General features: G+C 46.3%; 1 protein-coding gene across 3 annotated transcripts in view; it reads left to right on the top strand.

The window, feature by feature from the left end:
• Positions 1-27,787, top strand: part of LOC144950823 (ceramide transfer protein-like) — a 47,029-nt gene extending 19,242 nt beyond the window's left edge. For 2 of the 3 annotated variants that reach the window (XM_078880936.1, XM_078880938.1), the window contains exons 4-15: positions 2,680-2,818; positions 3,894-3,986; positions 5,351-5,508; positions 7,128-7,220; positions 15,709-15,795; positions 17,099-17,191; positions 19,027-19,122; positions 21,421-21,553; positions 21,989-22,059; positions 23,767-24,082; positions 25,137-25,268; positions 26,945-27,787. In XM_078880936.1, coding sequence (XP_078737062.1) covers positions 2,680-2,818; positions 3,894-3,986; positions 5,351-5,508; positions 7,128-7,220; positions 15,709-15,795; positions 17,099-17,191; positions 19,027-19,122; positions 21,421-21,553; positions 21,989-22,059; positions 23,767-24,082; positions 25,137-25,264 — 1,407 coding nt within the window. In that variant the 3' untranslated portion in view covers positions 25,265-25,268; positions 26,945-27,787. The remainder of the gene's footprint in view (positions 1-2,679; positions 2,819-3,893; positions 3,987-5,350; positions 5,509-7,127; positions 7,221-15,708; positions 15,796-17,098; positions 17,192-19,026; positions 19,123-21,420; positions 21,554-21,988; positions 22,060-23,766; positions 24,083-25,136; positions 25,269-26,944) is intronic. The other variant, XM_078880937.1, reaches the window with a different exon arrangement.

Here is a 27,787-nt window from a genome sequence, read left to right as displayed (position 1 = left end):
CTAACGTCAATGGCGAGTGATATCTGATCCCCGGCCCTCCCCACCCCCTCCGACCCTCACCAACCTGCACAGATTATCGTGGTGGTGATGTAAGGTCGAACAACCCCCTTTATCGACACGGCATGGGGAGGCCTTCATCCAACAGTTAATTTTAGATTATCAGGCTTTCCTATTTTTAACGGTGAACTACGCATACAAGGCATTAGTCACATTTGTGCATATTTATTTTAATGCAAGAGGTGTTTTATCACGTGTAATATGTGGTTTCAAGGTGGGTTGTGTGTAATGAAATAACAAGGGTGTGATGTAGAACTGGAACCTGTTTTAAACAAACAAAAAATTGCTTGGAAAAGTGGGACACCTCATTTGTTAATTGTCTCATCAGCACATTGCTGCACATTCATTGGTTTTTATTTACACGTGTTGAAGACGCGATGTCATTTCTCATGAAATCTTCATGCCACAAAGCAGTGGTTCCCAACCTTTCACACACCTGTCAACCCCTTTTCAGTACCTACCTTATTACAGACCAATTCAGACCTTATTGGTCCCCCCGTGCCCTTACAAATCTCAACGTTCATCCTACAAAGTCAAGGGAGAAGCACAAACAAATAGGCACGTTTTTTTTGCCCGCATTGATACGGGTGTACACCGTATGGACCTGAAAACTCAATATCCCTGTTCAAGAATACAGGTAAACCGTATGGGTTGACAGGTATGCTTTCAGGACCCCTCTTGCCATAAAATAACATGCCTCGAAAAGCACCGGAAAATGCTCATCAAAGAGTTACTGAAACTATATATTTTTTTCAATTGGTCTGAATAGTTTTGCAATGAGCAGTACAAAATATAACGTGTAGGTGAAAAAAGTAACTGCGACAGTTCCGCAGAGTGCTTCCCACGGTCTTGCAGACCACGAGTGTCTGGCGGGTCACAGGTATGGGAACCACTGCTCAAGAGTCCCATTACGTACGGCAGGAGCAGTGTTTGTTGTTGATCTTGTTATTGCACTGCTTCTATAGGTGTATTGATGCTTTTTTTCCTCGCTTCTCAGGTACAGAATGAGTGGATTACGTACTGTTTTTGTTTGGCCTGTTAGTCACTGCCACACATCTGATGATGGGGCTGTGTGTTTTGTGTGTACGTGCGAGTGCTTTGTACGTGTGTTTTTGTGTGTGTGCAGACCCTTTCGCACACACAATGGACGAAAGGAATCTAAGAAATGAGTGTGAATGAATAACTTATCTTTTATTACTGTCGCTAGACCGCTGTTTACGTGACCTCTCAAAGCAACCCTAAGAAAAACATGTCTCTTTTTAGACCAAAGGTCACCAAAGTTTGGAAAAAGGTTAATGCACAATCTCTGTTCTTTGTAATCTGTTTATGCTCTTCCAAAAGTTCAGACCTCGTGTGTCATCTTCGCAGTTCATCTTTTCGCATCTATCGGTTAATAAAGCCGTGCATTTGCGCACGCTCTCTCTTACAGTACGCGGGAATGACGCGCATGGGTTAAAAATGGACATGTCTTCATCAGTGTGGGAAACGTGACCTACAATTTGGAAAAAAAATGTAACGTCTTGTGTCTAGTAAGACTACGAGAGTCACAATTTTCGTTTGTTCGTTTCTCAATCCGCTTGTCCTGGTGAGGGTCGCGGCAGCGGCAGCATGTTGAGTGGGGTGGTCCAGACCTCCCTTTCCCTGGCGACGGACTCTAACTCTTCCTGGGGAATTCCCAGACATTCCCAGGCCAGCCGAGCGACATAGTCCCGCCAGCGTGTTCTGGGCCGGCCACCCGGGGGTCTTCTACCCAGTCACAATGTTTTTCTTTATTTGTACCATCTCGTTATTTCCATCATCGTTAGCAATCATTTGGACAGAAATTGCGTAGATTGCAAATAATCTTTCTCACACACGCACGATTTGATGCAAATATCACGAGCATTAGGGGGCGGGGGGGGGGTTCATGGCGCAACAGTTCACGACGCCTTGCCCTATGAACCTGGCGACCCGAGTTAAATTCCCGGTCACAGGTCACACTGCGAGTGATATTGGAATCAATCAGTCCTGGAGCCCCCCCCCCCCCACCTGCTTTCGCTGACCTGCACTGACCAACATGGTGAAGTATGGTCAATCGACATCCGTGTGTATTATAATGGTCTGAGGAGGCCTTTGTCCTCCAGCAGCATGACAAAGGACCATAACTTGTCATAAATTATCATGAGCATAAGACGATATTTTAATCGACGGGTTGATGCATCGTTACACACTTAACGCATGCCAGATTCTGTCTGTAAGTGAAGATGGTCTAGCGGGAGCACGTTTTCCAGTTGCAGAGGTTTGTGGTTCCGAGTCCAGTGGCTGCCCTGGTTAATACTTCAGGTATACGAACCAAACTTTACGCACTGCCTGCTTCACCGCGGATATTATAGATCCCATGACGTTATACCAAAAACAGTAGAACGTTGAAAATCTATTACAAATTACGTAATCGGGTCAAGCCGTCCCCAGAAATGAGGCTATTTCATACTCTACCGATCTGTGAAACATAGTGCCTTCGTGAAAGCCTCATGCCACAACAACAGCTCACATTCGAATTGTGTACGGTCAATCAGATGTGCTCCTGTGACGCTGTGAGTTTCGCTCGTTCCGCGCTGATGCCCCTCAAATCCGTGCTTGCAGCGGACACGGGGGCTGAGGGAGAAGCTGGCGGAGCTGGAGACGTTTCGGGACATCCTGTGCCGCCAGGTGGAGACACTGCAGAAGTATTTTGACGCCTGCGCCGACTCCAGCAGCCTCGACGCCTTGCACCGTGATCGTGGTGAAGTGCTCCGGCAGAAAGCATTGTCCCTGCTGCCCTCTTGTCTCTCTCTCTGTGATCAGTAGGAGGAAGCCAAGCCGGCTGTGTGTTTTGCAAACCTCAGATGGCTCGAAACGCATTATATACATCCAGTGTTTGAAAAGAGCTGCAACTCTGTCATTGTTCCTCTCAGAAGGCGCCCGTGAGAACGTCCGGCGGGGAGATTGAGTGATGAAATCAGCTTGTGTGTAGATACTAGGTGGATTAATACGTAGCAGGATTGTGGTATATGGTGATTGGCTTGGGGAGGACCTCATCCATCAGCGGATTGTTTTTGGCTAATCTGTAATTACGTGAAAGGGATAGCTCCAGATTTGTATTGGCCCTTGCCCTTCTGTTAGGTGTTGACCCTGGACATGTGTTCATTCACTTAATGAAGTGTTCTCTCAGTGGGGGATTGCTCATTCTCTTTTGTTACTCCCACAGCCTTGAACCCCCTTCCCCTATCCATCCGTACTGTCATCTCCCCTGCCCTTTTTTATTCTTGTTGGTTCTTTCGGTAAAGTCACGTAGAAGGGAAATAACAAAAATAAAACATAATAAAATATTTCTCACGACGTTTCAGCCACAACGCAAGCAGCCGTCCTCAGGTGAAGAACAGGTCTGTCGGAAAGACAGCGTCTGAATGACGCGTCTGAATGACGCTGTCTTTCCGACAGACCTGTTCTTCACCTGAGGACGGCTGCTTGCGTTGTGGCTGAAACGTCGTGAGAATTATTTTATGATGTTTTATTTTTATTATTTTATTATTTCCCTTCTACGTGACTTTACCGAAAGAACCAAGAAGATGAATCCCTGCAGTCACGAAAGCTTTAAGTCGAAATTTAAATCCCCTGCCCTTGTTCAAGTCCTGCCTCAAAAACTTCCTTTTTTCCCCCCTCTTCCTATGACTAACTGCCTCTTTCGACAAAATAATATGCACGCTGCTTACGTGTATCATCTTGAGACGTGGTTGCGTTCAGATGTAACTTGAACGTAAAAATATATCTACATAGTATCGTATTGTAAACAAAGGATGATGCTCATTTCTTTGCAGCTGCGGGCGATGATGATGATATTCTACATGAGTCAGGTGTGCACGGACCCCACCTCCTGAATGGCAACAGCGGGCACAAGGAGAAACGTGAGAGTGAGTGCCTTGTTTGTTTGCTACCGCAGCAGCCGGCCAAGCTGGGCGATCTGCCTCTTTGTCTGCTCGGATATGCACCTGTCGGCAAAACCATTGCCGTGTGCAAAGGTGTGCACTGACGAATTGTCAAGCCGGTGTCGCGTATAAATGTAATTTATCCTGGAAAGACTGAAGGTTACATCTTCAGGAGGGTCCTGCACCCAAAAAACACCCAAAAAACAGCCGCCGTGCGTAATAACCTTTGTGTATGAGAGGCACACAAATACAAAGCATCCACCAACGCTTGCTTTCAAAGTGATAGTTTATAGGTGTGCCCCACCACGCCCAACATCGAGGTTCAGTCAGGAGAATAGGCTCTTGGCATTAGCTTAGTATTTCAGCTGTTCAACCGGTAGTCGGTACAGTAGCATTTGGGATCAAACGGAATGACGAAGATAGAATGTTTGACTTAGGTTTGTTAATATTTTCATTATGAAGCCACCTACAAAGGCATTTCAGTGCTATTTCATAGTTCTCTGAACAAAGCTTGAAAGAATAAATTCTATTGAGACATTTCTAGTTTAATTTGTAAGTTAATGTTGCAGTGTGCACATGTTCTTCACCCTAAAGGTACTTTGAAATGTCACGGTGATCTTTACGCATGCTGTGAACTTTTACACGTCGGCACACTCGCAGAAACTTCACATTTCCAATTCTGCTTCAAATAAAGTCAATTTACTCTTATATTTTACAAATGTAATCATTTCATCGTGTCCTTTTAAATAGACACGCACCCTCCTGTCTGATGCATTTCGAGTCGTACCACGTATTGTTAGGCATGATGCCCGATTTCGATTTAAAGCTTTCGTGACTGCAGGGATTCATCTTCTTGGTTCTTTCGGTAAAGTCACGTAAAAGGGAAATAATAAAATAATAAAAATAAAACATAATAAAATAATTCTCACGACGTTTCGGACACAACGCAAGCAGCCGTCTTCAGGTGGAGAACAGGTCTGTCGAGAAGGCAGACCAGTTTTCCACCTGAAGACGACTGCTTGCGTTGTGGCCGAAACGTCGTGAGAATTATTTGATTATGTTTTATTTTTATTATTTTCCTTCTACGTGACTTTACCGAAAGAACCAAGAAGATGATGCCCGATGTTTCGCTCTTCGTGCTGGGAGCTTTTTCAGTAACTGAATTTAAGCCGAAGCTCTCCCAGCACATGGAGTAGAATGGCAGACATCGTTCCGAACAACGAACAGTAGAATCTGAAATTCCTCGGGAGGGAGCTGTGCGGCACAACGACGAAAACCTGCGGTCGCGTTATTGACACGGCCCCTTCCACCGCTGTCACAACGGTCCCCTTTGCCGCGCCGCCGTCCAGTGTGCTTCACGGGCCCCGGCGGCCGCGTCAACGGCCTGGACTTCAAGGGCGAGGCCATCACATTCAAAGCGACAACGGCGGGGATCCTGGCCACCCTGTCCCACTGCGTGGAGCTCATGAGCAAGTGCGACGAGAGCTGGCAGAAGCGGCTCGATCGGGTGGGTTTCATGCCGCCGCACTCTGTACTGCCCGTCTGAGTAATACGACGGTGTAGGTTTTTGCAGGTTGTGTTGTGTAATAAAGGTCGTTGAGGCGACTTCTGGAATCCGTCTTTTATTCAACTTGTATTACAGCTGGCAGGCAGCGTGAGAGGGATAGATAGAGAGAGATGCACCGCCACGTGGCAACCCGGAGCCCCGCTCCCGCGTTGCCCCCTTCCACTGTTCGTTCCCGTTCTGACCCCGTGTCGTTCGTTTCCACCCCTATTTAATACCCGGGTCACGTGGTACGATTCCACCAATCCTGGTTAGCCTCGCATGGAATATTCCAGGCCCCCTCGTAAGCTGCCGGGACCACGCCCCTGACTCATCTCCCCATTGGCTGTGGCCCAGGCCAGCAGAACCAATCCCCTACTTACAGCTGTCACTTTTCCATTACGTCATGGCCACGCCCCTAGGCTTCCCCCCATTGGCTATAAACCAGGACCGGCAGAGACAATCATCATGACGAGTTGTGATACGTCATTGAGCCGGATATATCCTCACATTACAGTTGTATGGCTCCCCGATGTGTTTTCGGGATGTACCCGTGCGTTGTTCGACGTGACGTCCGATGATTCTTTCCACGTGCTGAGAGAGCTTCAGTGACTAAATTGAACCTGCTCACTGTCCCCCCTTCATTATAAAAGAGCAGCAGCAGGCAACCCTAAACAATTGAGGGAGAAATGAGCCGCTGAGTTTAGTTTCCTTAAGAAACTCAGAGTGTGAAGCTAAATGTCGGGCATCATGCCGAACAGCACGCGGTACCAGAAAATACATCGGAGGGCTAGCCGCCTGAATTGTGAGGTTGCGTTTCGCTTGTTATTTTGTAGGGCAGTTTGCACAAGTTGGTTGGTGAGAATGTGCATGCCATTGCGTGCATCATAACTTGCCCCGGGGGGTTCCCATGTGCTGAAATTGTGAGTGTAATTTTGTTAAATGGGCCGTGGTTTCCTTTACATGTTGCTGAAAAAGCATCCAGGCTGAGGCTTGTTCCACCAGCAGGCAGGAAAACTGATTTATTTTTCACAATTATGCTTTCTTTATGACCAGATGGGAGCTTTTGGTAAGTTATACAAGCAACAGAATCGTTAACATTTGAGAAGGTAATGAACTTTGCAAGTTAATAAATGCCTCCCCTTGCTTATGACATTACAAGCTCTTAAAAGTTCACTTTTGAGCATGCTGCATTGGAGGGATGCTGCCGTAGTGTATTAGCACACTGGTCTTACAATCCAGAGGTCACAGATTTCATGCCATCTCGACAAGTTTCTTAAATCGTCCTGCCTCTGTCCACCCAACATTGTAATCAACTGGTCGGTCGTGTACGGTGGGGCCCAAGTTTGGGTCCTCCCACCTGTCTCAATGTCTGGCCAGTGTGGAGGAAATTATCCTTTAGAGGGGCTCCCCAGAACTCTCCCAAATAGAGGTCCATCAGTCAGCTGTAGCATGAGCAAGCAATTGCAGAAAACCACATTGTTACGCGGTGGCTGTGACAGGAATTGAACCTCCCGGGCCCGTGATGAATGGCACAGTTGTGAACGGGTGTCTTCCCCTGACTGGTCACCGTGTCTCAACAGGAGGTGGAGAAGAGGCGGCGGGCGGAAGAGGCTTACAGGAACACCTTGGAGGAGCTCAAGAAGAAATCCTACTTCAACGGACCCGATTACGAGGTCTGTTAATTGCTTAGGGTTTGGTCATTTGTGTCGATTGAGCCGTCTTATCGATTACAGTTAAAGGAACTGAATGGTGGGACTGGAATGAGCGCAGTTTTTGGGCATGTTAACGAGATGAGTTGGGAAGTATCTTCGTGAAATCACACACTTGATATTCCCTTTATTATCCGTCATGAGATTTGCTCTTGAAATCGGGCCAGCATCCCCATCAGGTTATTATATTGAGACTTTTATATTCAGAACCTTCACAGCGAGCAAGTCAGAAACTGGTCCACAGATTTGGTGCGCAAAAGTACTCCTGGAGTCACTTAGGTTGTTCTCCTTATTCAATTAAATTCAACTTCATGTTTAATAGAGCCTTATGATAATTACCATCTCGGCGCACTTCACAAGGTTACAATTATCCAACATTAAAGTACAACAAGTAGTAAGATTACAGGAATTTTTTTTATTTATCCAAACAAGGGGCACACCATTTATATGTTCTGTAAAGTGTATGCATTACATCTCAATCAAACCAACATGTTTAATTGTTATGGCTGAAATAACCCAAATTAATTCACAAACCAAATTTTATTTGATTGTGTTTTTGTGCAGTCGTCATTTGCTGGACTAAGACTGCTAATCTTTTACACTATAGAACTCAGTTTTAATCATGGGCTGGCTGGTACCTGGATTCAAATCCAGTATCTCAGCGATTAGATTTCAGCATCTCTGATAATGTATTATCCCCCTAATACCACCCAGCCACGTCGCCAAGTCAGTCTCAGGGTTGCTCTCTCATGCTAAAGTCCAGAGCTAAGTCGAGGTGCCCAGGATGTGTGTGCTCAGTCACATTGCCAGTAGTAAAATCCCACACATGTTTTACTGGTTGCCTGCTGTAATACGTTTCAGTGGAAGATAAAATTCCACTGCAGGTATGGTACAGTGTGTTCTCGAAATTCCGGGCATGTATGTATATATGTTGAACTTCTTTCGCACTGTATGTAGCCATCCGTGCGAATCGGAGGTGCGGGGGAAGGACAATAAACTAAACACGAAAAAAGTTCTAAAGAAATGAGTTTTCAATCTAGATTTAAAAGTGCATAGCTCCAGTGGCTTCCTAATATCGGAGGGAAGAGTGTTCCAGACGTCCACAGAAGCGCATCTGAAAGCGCACGATGCAGAGAGTACCGTCTGTTCGATGTTTAGCCAAAAAAATGTCAGTTGGTGTGGTTCCCCCGGTACTGTATATCCATTCTTTTTTACGACATAATTATTTACATGCAGTTATTTTTCTCCAATGTACTGCTTGTAATGCTATTTATATTGCATGTAACATAAAAAAATTAAGAGCACTATAAAAGAAAGGTAAAAAAAAACAACTGAAATCACCAAAGATCACAATCCAATTTTGGAAGGCGCAAATCCACTTCTACAGTGGTTACTACACAGTTCAATACGACAGTGAATCTGCCTGGTGCATGATATTTCTACACAGTGTGGAAACGCAGCTAACAGCAAGTCGGAATTTCTTTGTACGCTTGTTACATTTATTTAGCTTCAAGGAGTGCGACTTAAAAAATGTCCTTGCTTAAGTAATATTTTCTTTCTCTTTTTTACCTACGTGACTTTACCGAAAAAACCAAAGAGTATGGACCCTTGCAGTCACGAAAACTTCAAATCTAGAATTAAATAATATATATTTTTTTTTATACACAACGAAGTCGTTCATGTAAATTTACATCTTACAATCGCTGAGGAACCACAGGGAAGATGGAAGGCAGCCAGGTGGTGTGCCATTGCCAACAATTAAAACTTTCAAAAAAGCTTTATTTATTGTACCAAGTAAGGCCCACTGAGCTATGTAGCTTTTTCTTTTATAAACGACCTGGCCACAAATGATAGCTCAACGAAGTGGCTTATCATGTGGAAATTTATAGCAGCTAAATACTCTAAACACATGTTTCTAAACGTGGTGGGGAAAAACCCTGAAGACCTGGAGAAAAATCAATGCGACCATGGGGACAAGATGGAAACTCCAAATATACAATAGGCATATCATGGTTGGGATCGAACCCATGACCTGTATACCAGGCAAGGCGGTTAACATCTCGTACCGTGGTAAGTTAACATCTCGCCACCGTGGCGCCCAAGCTCTGCAGTACTCTGAATTTAAATGTTCGTGGCCAATAAGTGAACGTTTGTTTATACATGTGGGAGGAATCCAGAACACTCGGAGAAAACCCACACATGCGAGGGGACAAGACATTATCCCACACGGATGGGACAGATGATATTAGTCTGCACTTTGCTCTATCTTCTCCTAGAAGGCCCAGGGTTATGGCACCTCGACGCCAACCGGATGGGGAAATGCCCCCATATTTGTGTAATCCAACACGTTCCTTCGGAGTGGGCAGGTAGGAACATGGTTGGACAGCGCATTCGTTCGATCCGTGTCACGCGGCGCAAGCTGCGTGGGGCGGCGCGTCACGTGGTGCTGAGCCCGCCCGAAGCGCTCTGAAATACAAATCGAGGGCGTGGCTATGCACGACAGACAGACAGACAAATAATCCCTGGTGGGCAGTGTGGAACTGTTGTTCCTACCCGTATTAACCTTCACCTCCACAGTGCTGGATTGCAGGCATGCGCCACCACCGCCAGGCTAGATCATTTGGGGGCTCCCTCTAAAAAAATCCCCATTATATTCTGGGACGCGGTACATATGCCAATGTTTTTTCGGGGATAAGCTCGTTCGATGAATTCACGCAATGTTTATATATAGCCTCAACAACAGTGGCAAGCGAGCAGTGTTGTTGAGTTGCTATTTACAGTTAAGGAAGGAAATGGAACATGAACACCAAAAATGCGCAAAGAAGCTTTAAGAGAGAGAGAGAGATTGATACTAGGATTTACGTAAACTATAAATTGTCTTTAACCTGGATTTTTGTTCTTTTTAAATCCAGGTTAAAGACAATTTTATTAAGTCTATTTGGGCAGGACATGCTACTCGGAGGGATAATGGCCAATGGTCTAGAATGAATGGAATGTTTCCCAAATACATCTATTTTTATTTTATTTAACTTTTATTAATTTTAATTTTTTACCTACGTGACTTTACCGAAAAAACCTAAGAATATATCTACCACGATTGTACTCGGTGTGTAGGTACTCGGTGGTCTATTAAAACTCAAGATGATGAGATATGCCAACGGCTTGGTGGAGACTTTCATCCAGAAGTGTATCGATCATGGCCGGTGATTTTGTTTAATCAGTTAAGCATAGGCCCAGAATATCAAGTAGCAAGCAACAACAAACACCATTAAAGGTATAATAGGTAAGAGTTAATACATTTCTTGAATTGGGAAAGACACGATGGGAGCGTATTTCAAAGTCAAGCAGAGGAGGTAAAGATTAACTGTTTTGATTTAAAGCTTTCGTGACTGCAGGGATTCATATTATTGGTTCTTTCGGTAAAGTCACGTAGAAGGGAAACAATAAAATTATAAAAATAATAAAATTATAAAAAGATAGTTGTATTGTTTCCCTTCTACGTGACTTTGCCGAAAGAACTAAGAATAGGAATCCCTGCAGTCACGAAAGCTTTAAATAAAAATTGAATTTAAAATCTTCAACAGTTAATCTTTATCACATCCGTTTGGCTCCTCCTCTGCTTGACTTTGAAATACTCTCCCATCGTGTCTTTCCCAATTCAATAAATGTATTAACTCTTACCTATTATACCTTTAATGGTGTTTGTTGTTGCTACTTGGTATTTTGGGCCTATTCTTAACTGATTAAGTCACGTAGAAGGGAAACAATAAAATTAGAAAAATATAGTTGTATTGTTTCCCTTCTACGTGACTTTACCGAAAGAACCAAGAATATAGTTTAAATTCAGTACGCGAAGTGAAATGTTTTGCGTTCGGTTTTGGCACCAAGCCACGGTCGCCAGTCAGCACGCGGAGTGGAATTTGTGTGCGGCTTGGGCATGCCAGCATGGTCTCCAGGAAGCACTCGCAGCGTAGGTCTTAGTTGGTAGAAACTCGATTGACCTCAGAAGATTTCGATTTAAAGCTTTCGTGACTGCAGGGATTCATCTTCTTGGTTCTTTCGGTAAAGTTACGTAGAAAGGAAGCAATAAAATAATGAAAATAAAACAATGAAATAATTCTCACGACGTTTCGGCCACAACGCAAGCAGCTGTCCTCAGACCAGGTCTGTCGGGGAGACAGCGTCTGAATTCAGACGCTGTCTCCCCGACAGACCTGGTCTTCACCTGAGGACGGATGCTTGCGTTGTGGCCGAAACGTCGTGAGAATTATTTTATTATGTTTTATTTTCATTATTTTATTACTTCCCTTCTACGTGACTTTACCGAAAGAACCAAGAAGACCTCAGAAGAGTTTGATGGGCGACTCTTGGTGTGGAATAAATGAGCAGTGGATGATTATTTTTGCAACAAACTGCGGTGCAAAATGCATAATGAGTCGTTACAGCCCGGTGACGTGTGTGTTTAGGTTATTACAGCAAGGTCTTCGTATGCGGTGCGGGAGGGGGGGTTAGGTTCCCTGTACACCCCTGTAAGCCTGAATTTTTATAATTTGGGGTTCACTTATACGAGTGTATATACAATGTAAGAGTAGATATAAAATGTATATAAATTTCGATTTAAAGCTTTCGTGACTGCAGGGATTCATCTTCTTGGTTCTTTCGGTAAAGTCACGTAGAAGGGAAGTAATAAAATAATACAAATAAAACATAATAAAATAATTCTCACGACGTTTCGGTCTGAATGACGCTGTCGCCTCGACAGACCTGTTCTTCACCTGAGGACGGCTGCTTGCGTTGTGGCCGAAACGTCGTGAGAATTATTTTATCATGTTTTATTTGTATTATTTTATTACTTCCCTTCTACGTGACTTTACCGAAATAACCAAGAAGATGTATATAAATGTTTAATAAAGTACAGTACTGTACAGTAAATGATTCACTAATCATCGGTAGCATGTAGGTCAGATAGAACACTAGATATTTTTGTGGACTCGTTTCTTGCGCGGACGATATTTACACGCCGCCAAATACGCATTCACGTGATAGTGGGGGGTGATATAATTGCTTCCCGCTCGGTCGCGTATGAGCGGGTCCGCGTACTCTGAGAACTTGTTGTACTGCGTGTTTTTCCGGCATGATGTCTGACGTTTATGCTTCACTTGCTGGAAGCTTCTTCAAGCCGAGGCTCTTGAGAACTGAATAATCTTCAGGAACTTTTTTTAAGAAGAAGGTTCCTGAAGAGATTGAACTTGAAGAAGCTGCCAGTACGTGGAATGAAATGTCGGACGTCGTGACGAACAATATGCTATGCAACCTGAAAACAAATCGGAACCATTCAGCGCAATTGCAAAAAGCTACGTGGTGGTGTAAAAGCTCGTATCGCCAGAAATGACTTACAACAGATGGTGGTGACAGCGAGGGAAAACTGACCATTGACTTTCATGATCATAACTTGCACACGCCATGTCATGATTTACCACCCCAGCAAGCAGTTAGGTTGTGCATATTCAGGGTAGCAATTCGAGCCTTTTTCGTCGTGTTTTTTTTACCACGTTTGTAATTTTTTCCCCTTTTTCAGTCCTTGCGCGGTTTTGTTGGTACCATTATCCTAATTGTATCGCTATTGGCATAGCATTTGTATGGATTGTAAGTAATCCATTATCAAGCGTGTGATTCAATGCCAGCATCATGAGCTTAAGATTCAGCTTTAATAATCTGAATCGACACATCACTGCATGCTTAACCTGCCCTTACATTCCTGCACCGTCATCAGTAGTAAAGTTAGCGATAGTAAGTTTGAAAACAGAAAATAAATCTACCAAAAGCCAAGAGTTATTGCCAAAGAATGTCCCTTTGACATTTTACCGAGTTATACTACAATGCAACGTTTGTGTTGCTAATGGGAATATTTGTAAGAAGCAGTGTACATTCAGCAATAGGGGTGCTGTGGCTGGATAATAAATCATATTCAGAAGAGGGAGCGGGTGAAGGCAAGAACAGAACACACAACTTGCCCAGGGCAGATCTATTAAGGAGAGGAGCCGCACCCTACACGCATGCCCCCACTCCATGAGAGCCAGAAAGCACAGCACGTACAAGCGATTTGTTCTCAGCTCCAGTATAAAGAATAGGAGTGGTGGATAGCCAGCACCGCACCCCACTGCTCTGTTGTTACCGCACGTACTTCGGTGCTCTCGCGTCCGTGTTTCGCGCCTTCACTAACCTGCACTGACCATTGTCATGAAATCTGGACAAATCGCCCCCATGATCTGCACGGCATGGGGAGTCCCTCATCTAGCAGTGGATTGGCAAAAGGGCTGTCTGTACGTGTTTAATGGGCAATTTAATGCATTATCGTGACCTCAACCTGGTCCTATCCATGTCTAAATTGTCCATAACTTTTAATGTTACATTTAATCGTAATGCTTTTTTTTTTACTTTGCCTCACAAGAGGTGTTTCATTTGAACCTCATGGCGGGATCCCGGGGGGCCCATAAGCCCCCGGCTCTCGCGTAAACTGCGTTGCGACATCATTTTATGTCTGTTGAAGGCGAACGACACGGCAATCTATTCCTCTCGACGAGCTCTACACAATGCGCTAATCAAAGTTTTGTTCATGACTACGGCATTCGTCCTCGCTGCTGTGCTTGGATGACACGACAACAGAATGATCCGCGCCAGGTGGGTCGCGGCGTTTATGTGCGCGGTGGGACGGAGTCGCCAAAAATAAAATAATTACGATTTTGACTTCCATTTATTTGGGACCCTGAAATGCACTGCTCGAGTTTGAAGTCACGTGGTGGCACAGGCCTGTAATCCAGTGCTTTTCGAAGCAAGATGGCGACAGCGCCGCAGCTGGCTGCAGTCCCGGGTCGCTCTCACAGCTTGTCAACTGCTTTCGAATGACTCCGAGCTTGGCTCCGCGCCTCTGAGTTGCGGCCGTTACGTCCGCAAATTTGCGCGCGTTATAAATTGCATTATTATTATTAACAGTTTGTAGTTGACTTATATTTATAAGAATCTCAAATCTGTTCCATCGTGGTGTGGCCAAGGGATTCCAGCACGGCATGTGTTGTGAACCCATCTATGCGGAGCGTTGTCAGCGTTGTCACCTGGTACACGTGGGTTTCCTCTGACTTCTCTGGATATATTTCCTGTGGAAAACACTCCTTCATGAAACTGGCAAACATCCCAATGCAAGGACCCTTCCTAAAGAGTCTTCAGACTGGATGGCACTATCCTGGATAAGGGCAAGCAACAAAGTATCGATCTTGTGCTTGCTGTCTTGCTCTATGGGCCTGATAGTCGGATGCTTCGGGAGCCACTGTTGTGTGTTTTTTAATAAACATTTTTTATCGTCATTCAAGAACCCAGAATACAGTGGGAATTTCAAAAGGAGGGCAAAAATAACGGCTAACGTGTAACAAGCTAGACGTACTGAAAAGCACGTCTATGCAGAATCTTGGGATGCCATGGGATGACTTTGTGTCCAATCTATAGGCTACTGCGGACGATTTGAGCAGAGGCTTGCTACCTTCACGATACCAGAACACCAAACATGGCACTTGGGGCACGTGGCTGGACGCTTCCTCTTGGTCGAGCATGTCCCACAAGGTGCTCTGGGCTAGAGAACCTCATGTCTGGAGGAGAATGAGGCTGAGGGGCCGGCCACAGGACTCGTAGCTTCATCAAATGGACTGCTACTGTCGAGCACTCGGGGATGGGAAAGTAGGAAAGGAGTTCGCCTTGGGGGCTTAGGGCCAGGAGTGACCCCCCCCCCTCCCCCCCAAGGATGAAGACTCACTGGGTGCCGCGGTGGAGAGATGTTAACTACCTTGTCTGGTCTATAGGAGGTTGTAGGTCTGATCCCGACCCTGACGCCTGTAAATTTGGAGATTGCATGTCCTCCCTGTGGTCGCATGGATTTCTCTCTGGGTCCTCAACATTTAGAATCAACATGCGTTTAGAGTAACTGGCTGCTATAAATTACCACATGTTGTTTGTGGCCAGGTCGCTTCTGAGAAAAAGCTGTAGAGCTTAGTGGGCCTTACCTGGTAAAAAAATAATAATAATCTTTAGTTTCATCTTCTTGGTTCTTTCGGTAAAGTCACGTAGAAGGGAAATAATAAAAATTAAACATAATAAGATAATTCTCACGACGTTTCGGCCACAACGCAAGCAGCCGTCCTCAGGTGAAGAACAGGTCTGTCGGAAAGACAGCGTCTGAATGAAACACTACCAGAAATCTTTAGTTTGTTTATAGTTTACTTGAGGGTATTCCAGGAGTGACCATAGGGGTTTGCTCCGGAATATGGATGCTGCTACGTGCCATCTCGGCGCGTAAAATACTTTGGATGCCCAAATTGAATTCCTCTGAACTACCACCTCTCCTCTCATTGTTCCACTCATTCCCCCCCACCCCCCCTCCCCTGTGGTGTTGTGTGTCATGCAGGAAGGGCCCAACAGCATCATTAAGGACGATGAGTTTTTTGACGCAGTGGAGGCTGCCCTGGATAGGCAAGACAAAATCGAGGAACAGGTACCAGTGGACAGTGCACACCATACGCTGCACGCATACGCACGTCCCTTTTGTCAATCCACTGCTGGAATGGTGAGCCTTCCAACGCCGTGCGGGTTGCAGGTGTTGTGTGACCGGGTGCTTCACCACGCCGGTCAGTGTGGGGTGCTGAAGCCCGTGAACATAGACGTGGGATCATATGTTAGTGCTGTACAACAGTTGATTTTGTTGCGCTACCCTCTGCTGACAACAATGTAGCCTTTCTGCAGCCTCGAACGGCAGTATTGTGTGGTGGGCACCCGTCTAAGCACTATCCACCCTGACGGGTATGTACGTTATCTTACTGTGTTGGTGCTGACTAGGCATTCATCATTTTAAAGTTGTTTTGCTCACAGTACAAACATTGAATAATGCACGTATGAATAATATGATTTAGGAAAACGATAAGCAAATGTTACATTTAGGCTATGACTCAATGATGCGGAATGCACCTGATCTTGTCAGATCTTAATTCTAGATTTGAAGCTTTCGTGACTGCAAGGATTCATACTCTTAGTTCTTTCGGTAAAGTCACGTAGGTAAAAAATTAAAATTTAAATTAATTGTCAGATCTTGGCAGCTAATCAGCGTTGAGCCATGCACACAGGCTGTTGGTTATAGACTGCGCGGCTACACGGTGGGAAGCAGAGAGCAGTGCAATGCATTGTTGTCCTGTAAGTCTGTGCTTCCTGCCTTCACCAGCTCGCACTGGCCGGTGTCACGGCGTACCGTGAAATAACGCCTATCCATAATTTGCCCGACATAGTAAAGTCCTCATCTAGCAGTGGACTCACGAAAGGACTGTCTGGGCATGTACCAAACGAGTCGGCACAGACGAGAGAATTGAAGGCAAGAGGTACAACCAGAAACAACCAAGAGTTGGTTCTTGAATTGGTTCATAACCCCCTAATGATGATAGTTCATCAGATAATAGGGGTCGGAGAGTGTAAATCGTTAATGCCAACGCATTCAGGCCTTTTATTCTGATCAGCGTGGTGCAGTGGTTAGTGGGTTGCGCGATGAACCTGCTGAACCGAGTTGAATTCCCGGGATACAGGTCACGGCATTGGCGAGTGATATCTGAACGGATCCTGGGCACACCCCATCACCAACCCGCACTGACCAACGTGGCGAAGTATAGTCGGACAACCCCCGTGACCGACACGGCGTGGGTGAGGCCTTCATCCAGCAGCGGATCGATGTAGGGCTCTGCGTACGTTGAATTGTTGTCATAAGCTTTAAGGTTCACACACGGTACGATGTTGTCGTGTTGTAATGTTTTTAGTACCAAGTGGAGAGATCACGGACTCAACCACTGTCATCAGTGAGTTCGACGGAGTTGTTCACGACAACTGGCCAGCATCGTTACACGCAACAGGTAACGATGGTCCTGTCGGTCTCCTTCCAACTAACTGTTTAGTACAGGGACTCATCTACTTACGAACATTTGATTTAGGAACTTTCAGAGATACGAACAAACCTGTCCAGTTGCCTGTGCAGACCGAGAGTTGTAAGTTCAACCGCCGCGCAATAGATGGCGGTGGTGGCATCTACATCTGCAGAACGTGAAGGACCAGTGGCATATACATCTACAGGAGATTATACAACCTTTAAAGCCATTCGCCGTGTTTAGTGTACACGTCGTGTACACGGGAGTAAAGTTGGGCTTGCGAACAAATCGACTTACGAACAGACCTCTGTAACCTAATTCGTTCGTTTAGGAGAGGAGTCCTTGTATCGAAATGGAGCTGCTTGATTAACTTAGCGTACACGTGACGTAGTTGGAAGTGGACGAGTGGCTCACGGGTCAGACCAGGGAGCTGACACCGCTGGCACTTGGGTTTGAATCTACGTTACAGCGGCCACTCGTGATTAAACCAGACGCTCAAGTGCAGCAAGTTGATTGTCTAGGCTCGGTAGGTAGAGACCCATGGACTTTATAATATAGACACTGATGTACTCATGTTAAGATCAATAGACTTACATAGAAAATCAGAGACCTACATAAAAACCAATATGACCTCTGTAGAGATGCAAAAATATACATAGAGACCCATATAGTCATATCGACCAAGTTGTGATTAACCTGGCTTGTCAAGGGTAGCAAGTTTGTATTAAAAATGTTTCGCATAATTTGACTGCATTTCTGAACGTATGAAAGTGTTGGTTTGACTTCCACGCACCAAAATGTTTCTCTGTCGGAGTGTGTCATGTAGGAGCATGCATTTTTGCTCGCGTGTGGATAAATAGGTCACTTGAAGGGATTTCAGAAGTAGTTGTGTGGAATCCGATTATACGTTTTGTTCTGTAACACACGGCGAGAGTTCAGTGGATATTTTGCCCCGTAACTTGACACTAACAGCGCAGTTGGATTAAGGAGTGTGGGGGACGTCCTGGTGTAGTATGACTTGCAACTTGATCAAGTATAAAAAGGTTTTGTTTGTGCAGGAAATTTAGCCTTCTCGCAAATAATTGCACAAAAGCCCAACCGTAGAGTTGGAATTTGCACTGAATTATACTGCACTTGGCAACGAGAGTAAGCATTTTTACAAAGCATCTGCTACGTAGGTCAATTGTGGTATCTTGCTTCAAGTCGGGTTAGAAAATCAATCAGTTAATCATCACCATCATCAGTTATACACTGCCAGATGAAGGCCTTCTGAATGTATTGCCATCCTTCACAGTCTCGTGATGGTATATTTTATCAGAGCAGTTTTAAAGTCACGTAGAAGGGAGAATTTTATTGTTTTATTTTTATTCTTTTATTATTTCCCTTCTACGTGACTTTACCGAAAGAACCAAGAATATAGTTTTAAATTACTTCATTATTAGAGACGGGCCCAGGCATGGTGAACATACGGATGCAGCCATTGCATGAACGCTTTCGACCTCAGTTGGAAAGAGTGAAGTACGCATCTGATCGACGACACACACGCAATGCGAGCAAACGCATTGTTCAGCAGCTATGTCTCCAGGCACGATTTAAAAACAGACGCCGAATCTGCAGACGTTACCGAAGGTGGTAAGGACATCCAAAGGTTAGGAGCGCGTATTGTGAAAAGGTTCTGTTGGTCTTAACGCACCTTACGCTACCGGCGAACAGACCTATTGTTCGAACGCTTTCAACCTCTAACCGGAATGTGTTCAAAAGAAAACAATTGACGTGGCGTTGACGTGGCGTTGACGTGGCGGTGGCGGTGTCGGCGCTGTCAGGTGGAGGAGGTGATCCAGAGACACATGCAGTACTCCCTGCAGGACATGGGCGGCGACGCGAACTGGCAGCTGCTGGTGGAGGAAGGGGAAATGAAGGTGCCTGCACGTTTCTCTCTGTCTGTGCCGCGTTACAGTCGCAATGTAAAGTCACAAGGCTTGGCTACGTTGACAATTACAACCTGCCCCCCCCTCCCTCCCCCCCGTCGCCACATCCTCATCGTGCAAAATAGGCAACATGATGGGTACTTCTTTTTGAAAGCTACGGCTAAAGCGGGCTCTGGGTTAGTCGGGTTGTACTCAAATGAGTACGTGGTGCGGGGTGGGGGGGGAGTGGCAGTGTAGCGGTTAGCGCTACGCTGAGCTAAGAACCCGGCGACCCGAGTTCGATTCCCGCTCACGGCCAACACCGGTGACGATTATCTGAACCGGTCCTGGGCCTCCCCTAAGTCGACTCAGCCTTAAATGAGTAACTGGTGCGATGTGTAAACATTGCCACTGGGGGGACAAAGGCAGCCGGGGGTGGTGTTAGCCACCCACCCCCTCGAGTGCCGTGCCGACCTTTATAGGTGCTAGCTAACAGCACTTGCCCCAACAGTCTGTTCCAGGCTATATGGGGCATCTTTGTCTTTGTACTCAAATGAGTACGTGGTGCAGTGTGTAAACATCGCCACTGGGGAAGATAAAGGTGGTCGGATGTGGTGTTGGCCAGCTTTACCCCCCTTTTGTGTCATGCAGGCCTTCATAGGTGCTACTCGTTAACAGCGCTTGCCCCCAAAAAGTCTGTCAAGAATATAGGGGGGCGGTCATTGTCTCGTAATACTAAACACATTCCTGCGGAGGGAGCTGGTAGGAACGTTGGGTTGCTCGGTCAATGGCCAGGGTCAACGGTGGCGTGGTGTATTCCGCAAATAAGGCCGACTGTAAGGGCGGGCACAAGCCGGCGTGAGTAGGTTAAACGTTGAGTTTTATAAGGGCACCACGGGGTGACCAGCCCCTCCCCACCCAGCCCCACCCTCCCCACCCAGCCCCTCCCCACCCTCCCCACCCAGCCCCTCCCCACCCACCCACCCAGCCCCCCACCCTCCCCTCCCTACCCAGCCCCACCCTCCCCACCCATCCCCACCCTCCCCTCCCCACCCAGCCCCTCCCTCCCCACCCAGCCCCTCCCTGCACGACGGATGGATGGACACAATAATCCCCTGTGGGCTGGTGTAACCAGGAGGTTCCTACCAGTACTATACCTTAAGGCAGCCGAGCCTGTAAGATGCCAATGGCACACAACAGGGTAGTGGGGCCCTCGGTAATACAGGGTGTTTCAAATTTTTTTTAACACTTATATGGGACTATCGTTTTTAATGGAACAAGAACGGATAATACACTGTAACATGATAACAAATGTCATGTTAATAGCTTCAAAAAGTCAAAGAGTCTCTCCACTTATTCGCCATCATTGTCAACGCGTGCCTGGAATCTTCTCCAGTTGGTCTCCAGAGCCCGGAGGCACATTTATTGTGGTATTGTTGCAAATTCTCAGAAGTATAAAAAGTGTTTTGAAGCACCCTGTATATTGGTTACTCCAGGCAGATGAGCCTCACGTAGGTCAATGCCATCGATGCCATCGATACACAATGCGGAAGGAGGGAGCTGCAACCTGGTGTATTGCTGCGGTCACCAGCCATCGCTTCATGAGAATGATGAAAGCTTTGGCGCAAGAGGTGTTGTGGTTAGCAGACGGCTGTGGCCATAATGAAATCGTGATTTTAAATTTGGCTCCGTGAAGCCAAGCGGCCGATGGGGCTTTACTGAAGACGCGACTCCAAACACAAGCGGTTTCGATACTTGTGATATAGGAATCTAGGTCTGGGGAAGGGACTTCCACTGTTCTGCGATAGATCTGAATGGATTCTTAGTCACGTGGCACCGATAGTACAATTGGGATAAAACATCAGGGGAGGGGAAATGTTTTTTGTTTATTTAAGAGCAGAAGTGATGCTCCAGTGATGGCAGTCAAACGTTTCTGTGATTTAAAAAAAAACATCGATTGAGCGTTACAAACCTGTCGGACAGCCCGTACAATAAAACCGAGTTGCCTATCGATGAAGAGCTAATGTATCTGTTGGGTTGCATCAGGATTTTTCTGTTTGCGCATAGTCACTTTAAGATGTTTTCTTGTTCATGTTTTTGGTTTTTTGTTTGTTGCGGTTGCACCCGATTCAAGCTCCGAATGGCTCACAGGGCTATACCAAATAACCGAAACTGAAAGACATCTGTGTCCTACTGCACTTGTGTGAGAAAAAATAGCTTCGTAACTCATCGGATTCCTCTAGCGTAAAGGAATATTCTGGTTCTGATCTCCCGTTAAAGTTGTTGTGGCGCGCGCGTGTGTGCGGCCAGGTGTACCGCCGCGAAGAGGAGGAGAACGGCGTGGTGCTGGATCCGCTGAAGGCGACACACTGCGTGCGCGGCGTTACGGGCCGCGAGGTGTGCCACTACTTCTGGGACGTCGAGTACCGCAACGACTGGGAGAGTAAGAGCCGCGAGTGGGCGGGCGGGCGGGCGGGCAGCCGCACGCCACACCAAGCGTGGCCCAGCAACAGCAGCAGCAGCAGCAGCAGCGCTTGCCCCTTGTTCCAGAGGTTAAACTAAAAACCGAATGATAATTGTTTTTTTTCTTCTTGGTTCTTTCGGTAAAGTCACGTAGAAGGGAAGTAATAAAATAATAAAAATAAAACATAATAAAATAATTCAGCGTCGCCTCGACAGACCCGGTTTTCACCTGAGGACGGTTGCTTGCGTTGTGGCCGAAATGTCGTGAGAATTATTTTATTATGTTTTATTTTATTATTTCCATTCTACGTGACTTTACCGAAAGAACCAAGAAGAAGTAATAGCATCTTTCGAATTGTGGTTATTTGGTTTGTCACCTTTCCAGTTTAATCGCTGAACCTTCTTTACTTTGCAGCAACCATCGAAGGCTTGAACGTGGTGGAAGTTCTGTCGGCGAACACACTGCTCGTTCACCAAACGCACAAGGTACTCGTTTGTAGAGTAATGCTATGAACATTGAAACAGTTTTCATAGCCAAAAGTTGAATGTCGCCAGAAATATTAGCAGCCCAATCAATCCTCGTTATCTTCTCCGAAGCCATTCAACTTGTGCGATACAACAATGTCGTGGTTTCGGTAATTGTTTTCCCTAATTGGCCAAAGAAGGGTATTCCCATTCTTACTCGACTCATCTTTTAGCCTGGACATTTTTTTTAAAATTCATACTTGTCACCATTAACGAGTAAACGTCTTGGTGTGCTTTTATCTGAAATCGTGTGCTGGTATCTGTTGCCCTTTGCCTTCCCGGCATAAGTGCAATGTAAGCGTGTACGTGTTGGGTTATATAAAAAAAACTGTGTTTACGTGCAGCTTTTATTGTTTATGCTAGAGCAGTGTCTCCGCCGAAGTGTTGCCAAAACACGAGTGCTCGTCGGCAAAAAAGTTTGCGCTCGGTTAAGACTAGTTTGATCGTGCACCTCCTGAAGTCTGACGTTCCACTGGCAGAGTTTGCCAAAACCTTGGAGTTGTTATTGAGCCACAACTCTCCTTCTCTCCCCACGTGAACGCTGCAGCACCACATACCTCCATCTGTGCAGCGTCAGAACTTACTCCAACAGTGTGTAGACAATATGGGGGGGATCTTTGTCTTTTGTGTGTAAGTATGCGAGCACACGTGGATGCGAGCGAGAATATTCACGTGTATACTGTGGATATATATATTTCTGTGAGTATACGTGTGTGAGGAGCTAATTGAGTGTCTTGGTGGAACTTAAACGTGTGCTTTTATGTGTTTCTGCGGCCATCTGGAATGCTCTTCTGATATTAGTTTCAGTTTAATTTATTAGGATTTACCCTGTGAGCCATTTGGCTCTTGATTTGGGTTCAACTGCAACAAACAATACAATTACAAGATACACCTAAAATTCATTGTACACAAATCTGAACATCACATCCATTTCAATGTTTGATCCCAATAACAATCATAATACACTACAGATACAAATTTTAAGTATAAATCTATACTAAATAAAAAAATCGGGCCAAACCAAGCCCCTCTAAAACTTACTAAAACAATGCTATATATAGCCACTTAAGCTATGCACCTTTAAATGTAGATGGAAAATGCATTTTTATGTTCAGCTTGTTTTCCTTCTACTGCACCTCCGATGAGCACGGTTGGCCACGTACGGTGCGAAAGAAGTTCAACATAGATTCATGAACACCATGGGAACCTCATTTGCCAGTAAAAATATGATAATTGTTTTTTTACCCTTCTATCTGGCAACAAAACTGACCCCTTTTTACAAGGAGTCATGTTTGCATAGACCGCAATACCTGCAGTCAGCTTTCCTTAGAGCCTAGCCTAGGCTCTAAGGAAAGCTGTCTCGGGTGTGGACCAATCAACTTCAAGGACAGTGCACATTATCAGAGTTATGTCTTTTGTTTGTATTATGACTGTTGGTATTGCGGTCTATGCAAACATGACTCCTTGTAAAAAGGTGTCAGTTTTGTTGCCAGATAGAAGGGTAAAAAAACAATTATCATAGATTCATGAAGTTAAGACATTTCGCAGGAATTTTCTAATCTCGAATAACAGTTGCGTGCCGCTTTCGGACAAGCAACAGGGAAGCGCAACACACGCCAAGTGAACTCACGTCCTGCGCACCTCCCGTCGTCCCCGTGCCGCCCGCAGCGCGTGTGGCCGGCCTCTCAGCGCGACATCCTCTTCCTCTCGTGCCTCAAGAAGGTGCCGGTGCCACCCGTGTCGTCTGCTGCCCCGCCGGGTTGCCCCGGCGGTGCCAACGATAACGACGGGGGCGTCGGCGCGCACGACACGTGGATCACGTGCAACTTTTCCATCGATCACCCCGCGGTGCCCGTGACGAACCAGGCAATCCGCGCCAAGATCAACGTCGCCATCATCTGTCAGACATTTGTGGACCCACGTGCTCCGCCCGACGGCCACCTTCGGGAGCACCTGCAGTGCCGGATCACCTACGTGGCCAACGGTAAAAGTGGTGGGGAGCATGCGCGGGAATCCAAAATAAATGTAACGAATTTGGTTTTATATTTATTCTTGGTTCTTTCGGTAAAGGCACGTAGAAGGGAAATAATAAAAGAATAAAAATAAAACAATAAAATTCTCCCTTCTACGTGACTTTACCGAAAGAACTAAGAATATGAATCCCTGCAGTCACGAAAGCTTTCAATCGAAATTTTATTTAAAACTGCTCTGATCAAATATACCATCACGAGACTGTGAAGGATGGTAATACATTCAGAAGGCCTTCATCTGGCAGTGGATAGCCGATGATGGTGATGATTAACTGAGTGATTTTCTAACCCGACTTCAAGCAAGATATCACAATTGACCTACGTAGCACGACGTTTCGACTGCAACACAAGCAATCATCATCAGGTGTGAAATCCACAGCAAGAATATGAATCCCTGCAGTCACGAAAACTTTAAATCAAAATTTGAATTTGGGTTTTTGTGTGTGTGTGTGTGCAATCGTTGGTGCCCGGGCTGAAACGATTGACTCTTGAGACTCAATCCCAGGATCTCAGCGGTGCTGGCTCCGTGCACCTCCATTGCATTTAGCCCCCTTAGCCACTTCACTGGCCTCCAGTGAGTTTGTATCATTCCGCAGCGTTGCTGTTTTGCGGATGTGGTGTGCCGTGGCGTTGGAATGCGCTGTCGGCATTTACGAATGTTAGCCACCTCCCCTGGCGACCGTGCCGGTCTCAAAATGAGTTGGATAACGACATTGCCATTAGAGTTGTCTAATTCGACATTGTTGCCATTTTGTGGATGTGGGTGGCACCGTGACGTTTGTGCAGGGGTGACCGTGTCTTTGTGCGCGTGTGTGTGTGCGCGTGTGTGTGTGCATGTGTGTGCGCGTATATGTGTGCGTGTTTGTGTGTGTGCGCGTGTGTGTGTGTGTGTGCGCGCGTGTGTGTGTGCGTGTTTATGTGCATGCGCGTGTGTGTGTGCGCGCGTGTGTGTGTGCACGTGTGTGTGTGTGTGCGCGTGTGTGTGCGCGCGTGTCCGCTGTCCCACAGTGAACCCGGGGGGTTGGGCACCTGCATCGGTGATGCGTACAGTGGCGAGGAGAGAATACCCACGCTTCCTGCGGCGCTTCACCTCTTACGTGCAGGAGAGGACACGTGACAAGTCGGTCATGCTCTAGCTGGGTGAGTTGCATGCACATACAGCAGACAAAGACCCCCCGTATAGCCTTTACAGGCTGTTGGGGCAAGTGCTGTTAGCGAGCGCCTATGAAGGCCCGCACGGCACCCGAGGGGGTGGATGGACAGCACCATGCTCGGCCGCCTTTGTCTCCTAGTGGCGACATTTACACACCGCACCAGGTACTCATTTGAGGCCGAGTCGACCTAGAGGAGGCCCAGGACCGGCTCGGATAATCGTCACCGGTGTTGCCTGTGAGCGGGAATCGAACACGGGTCGCCGGGTTTCGTAGCGCCGCGACCTCACCATTGCACTACCGCTCCCCGTACGCATATTTGTACCATCTTATTTGACAGGTACTAGTCTATTTTACCGAGTTGTTGACATCCCCAGCGTTCAACAGTGCTGCTATTTTTTGGTTTTGGAAGCCAACACCGGCCGTAATTCTTGAGGAGGTGTATCAGCTGTACCTTCCCTTCTAGCCCCGCCCACCTTCCCTTCTAGCCCCACCCACCTTCCCCTTCTAGCCCCGCCCACCTTCCCTTCTAGCCCCACCCACCTTCCCCTTCTAGCCCCGCCCACCTTTCCTTCTAGCCCCGCCCACCTTCCCCTCTAGCCCCGCCCACCTTTCCTTCTAGCCCCGCCCACCTTCCCCTCTAGCCCCGCCCACCTTTCCTTCTAGCCCCGCCCACCTTCCCCTTCTAGCCCCGCCCACCTTCCCTTCTAGCCCCGCCCACCTTCCCCTTCTAGCCCCGCCCACCTTCCCCTTCTAGCCCCACCCACCTTCCCCTTCTAGCCCCGCCCACCTTCCCCTTCTAGCCCCGCCCACCTTCCCCTCTAGCCCCGCCCACCGACCCTTCTAGCCCCGCCCACTTCCCCCCCTCCCAGTCCCTGACTACCACATTTAGATAAGCTCCTCCCCCCTCCCCTTAACCAATATTTAAGATCTTGTCTCTTGGATTTCTCTTCACTTGATACAGTAAATTTGGCTGTGACGGTCCCACCTGAAGACGGAGACTTGTGTTTGCCTCCGAAACGTCGTGATTAAATTTAGTCATTTGTTATTATTTTATTTCATTATTATTTTTTATACCTACGTGACTTTACCGAAAAAACCTAAGAGTATGAATGCTTGCAGTCACGAAAGCTTCAAATCTAGAATTAATGTCTGTGCCTCCACTCCAGTGCCTGAAATGCAGTCGCTGAGATTTTGCACGTTTAGCGTTGTGCTTCCGTTCACGCCACTCAGTTGAAGTGTCACGTTCCCGACAGCGCTATCCATTACTTGGCGACCGTGAAAAATCCCTCTCCTTTACAACGCAGACCCGGGGTTAGTCATTGGATCTTGTGGTGATACATCAGGCAGGGACATCTGAACCATTTGTTTGGATTCCTTGTGACAGCAGATGTCTTTTCGATTTAAAGCTTTCATGACTGCAGGGATTCATCTTCTTGGTTCTTTCGGTAAAGTCAAGTAGAATGGAAATAATAAAATAATAAAAATAAAACATAATAAAATAATTCTCACGACGTTTCGGCTGCTTGCGTTGTGGCCGAAACGTCGTGAGAATTATTTTATTATGTTTTATTTTTATTATTTTATTATTTCCATTTTACGTGACTTTACCGAAAGAAGCAAGAAGATGAGCAGATGTCTTGTTTTTTTTATTCTCTTCCGCAGACGCACCTGGCTATCGATGATACCCACTACAGAGGTGAATGTGTTGGAAATCGGGGGGGGGGGAAAAACATCCTTGTTTCTTTTTTAAATCTACTTACAGTATTCGCTGCTAAAGTATACAAATCTAACACTTGGGTTATTTGTATATATTTTTCGTATTTTCGAAAAGCCACTTTATACGTTCACTAAAGGGAGAAATGCCGAACAAGTTTCGTATTTACGCGTTTGCATTTTAGGCGAGACCTGAGGATGTTGCTGCGTCCGTGTCCGCCGCGCTTGTGTTCGGCCTGAGGATTTGCCATACTCGTTTTGAATGCACTGTTGGGAGCGGCAGCGCGCCTGCCCGCCCGCCTGCCTATCGTAAACTACCGCACCGTGTGCGTAAGCGTGCGGTGCCACCTAGCGCATACCCGTCAACCCATGCGGTTTACCCGTATTCTTGTACAGGGAAATTGAGTGTGTAAAAAAAAAAACATGTTGTCTATTTGTTTGTGGTTTTTTCGCTTGTGATTTGACTTTGCAGGATGAATGTTGAGATTTATAAGGGGGCACGGGGTGACCAATAAGGTCCGAATTGGTCTGTAATAAGGTAGAGGGCACTGATAAGGGGTTGACAGGTTTGCTAGCGGCACCGTCACACCTGCCCCAGTGGGTGTCGTCGTCAAGTTGACGAGCGAGTGCTTAAAAAAAACTACAGCTGTGACAGACGTTAAGAATTTTAAAGTGTGTACATATACTGTATTTTATTTCCTATTTTGCCCAAAGTGGTCGAGAATGTATATTTTTTTGGTGATGGTTCAACGTTAACACCGGGTTTGATTAAATAAAGGGTACAATGTAGAT

This window comes from Lampetra fluviatilis, chromosome 59 (genome assembly GCF_964198595.1).
Source record: "Lampetra fluviatilis chromosome 59, kcLamFluv1.1, whole genome shotgun sequence".
NCBI lineage: Eukaryota > Metazoa > Chordata > Hyperoartia > Petromyzontiformes > Petromyzontidae > Lampetra > Lampetra fluviatilis.
The sequence above is the reverse complement of the archived record's forward strand: the minus strand, read 5'-3'. Positions and strand labels throughout refer to the sequence as shown.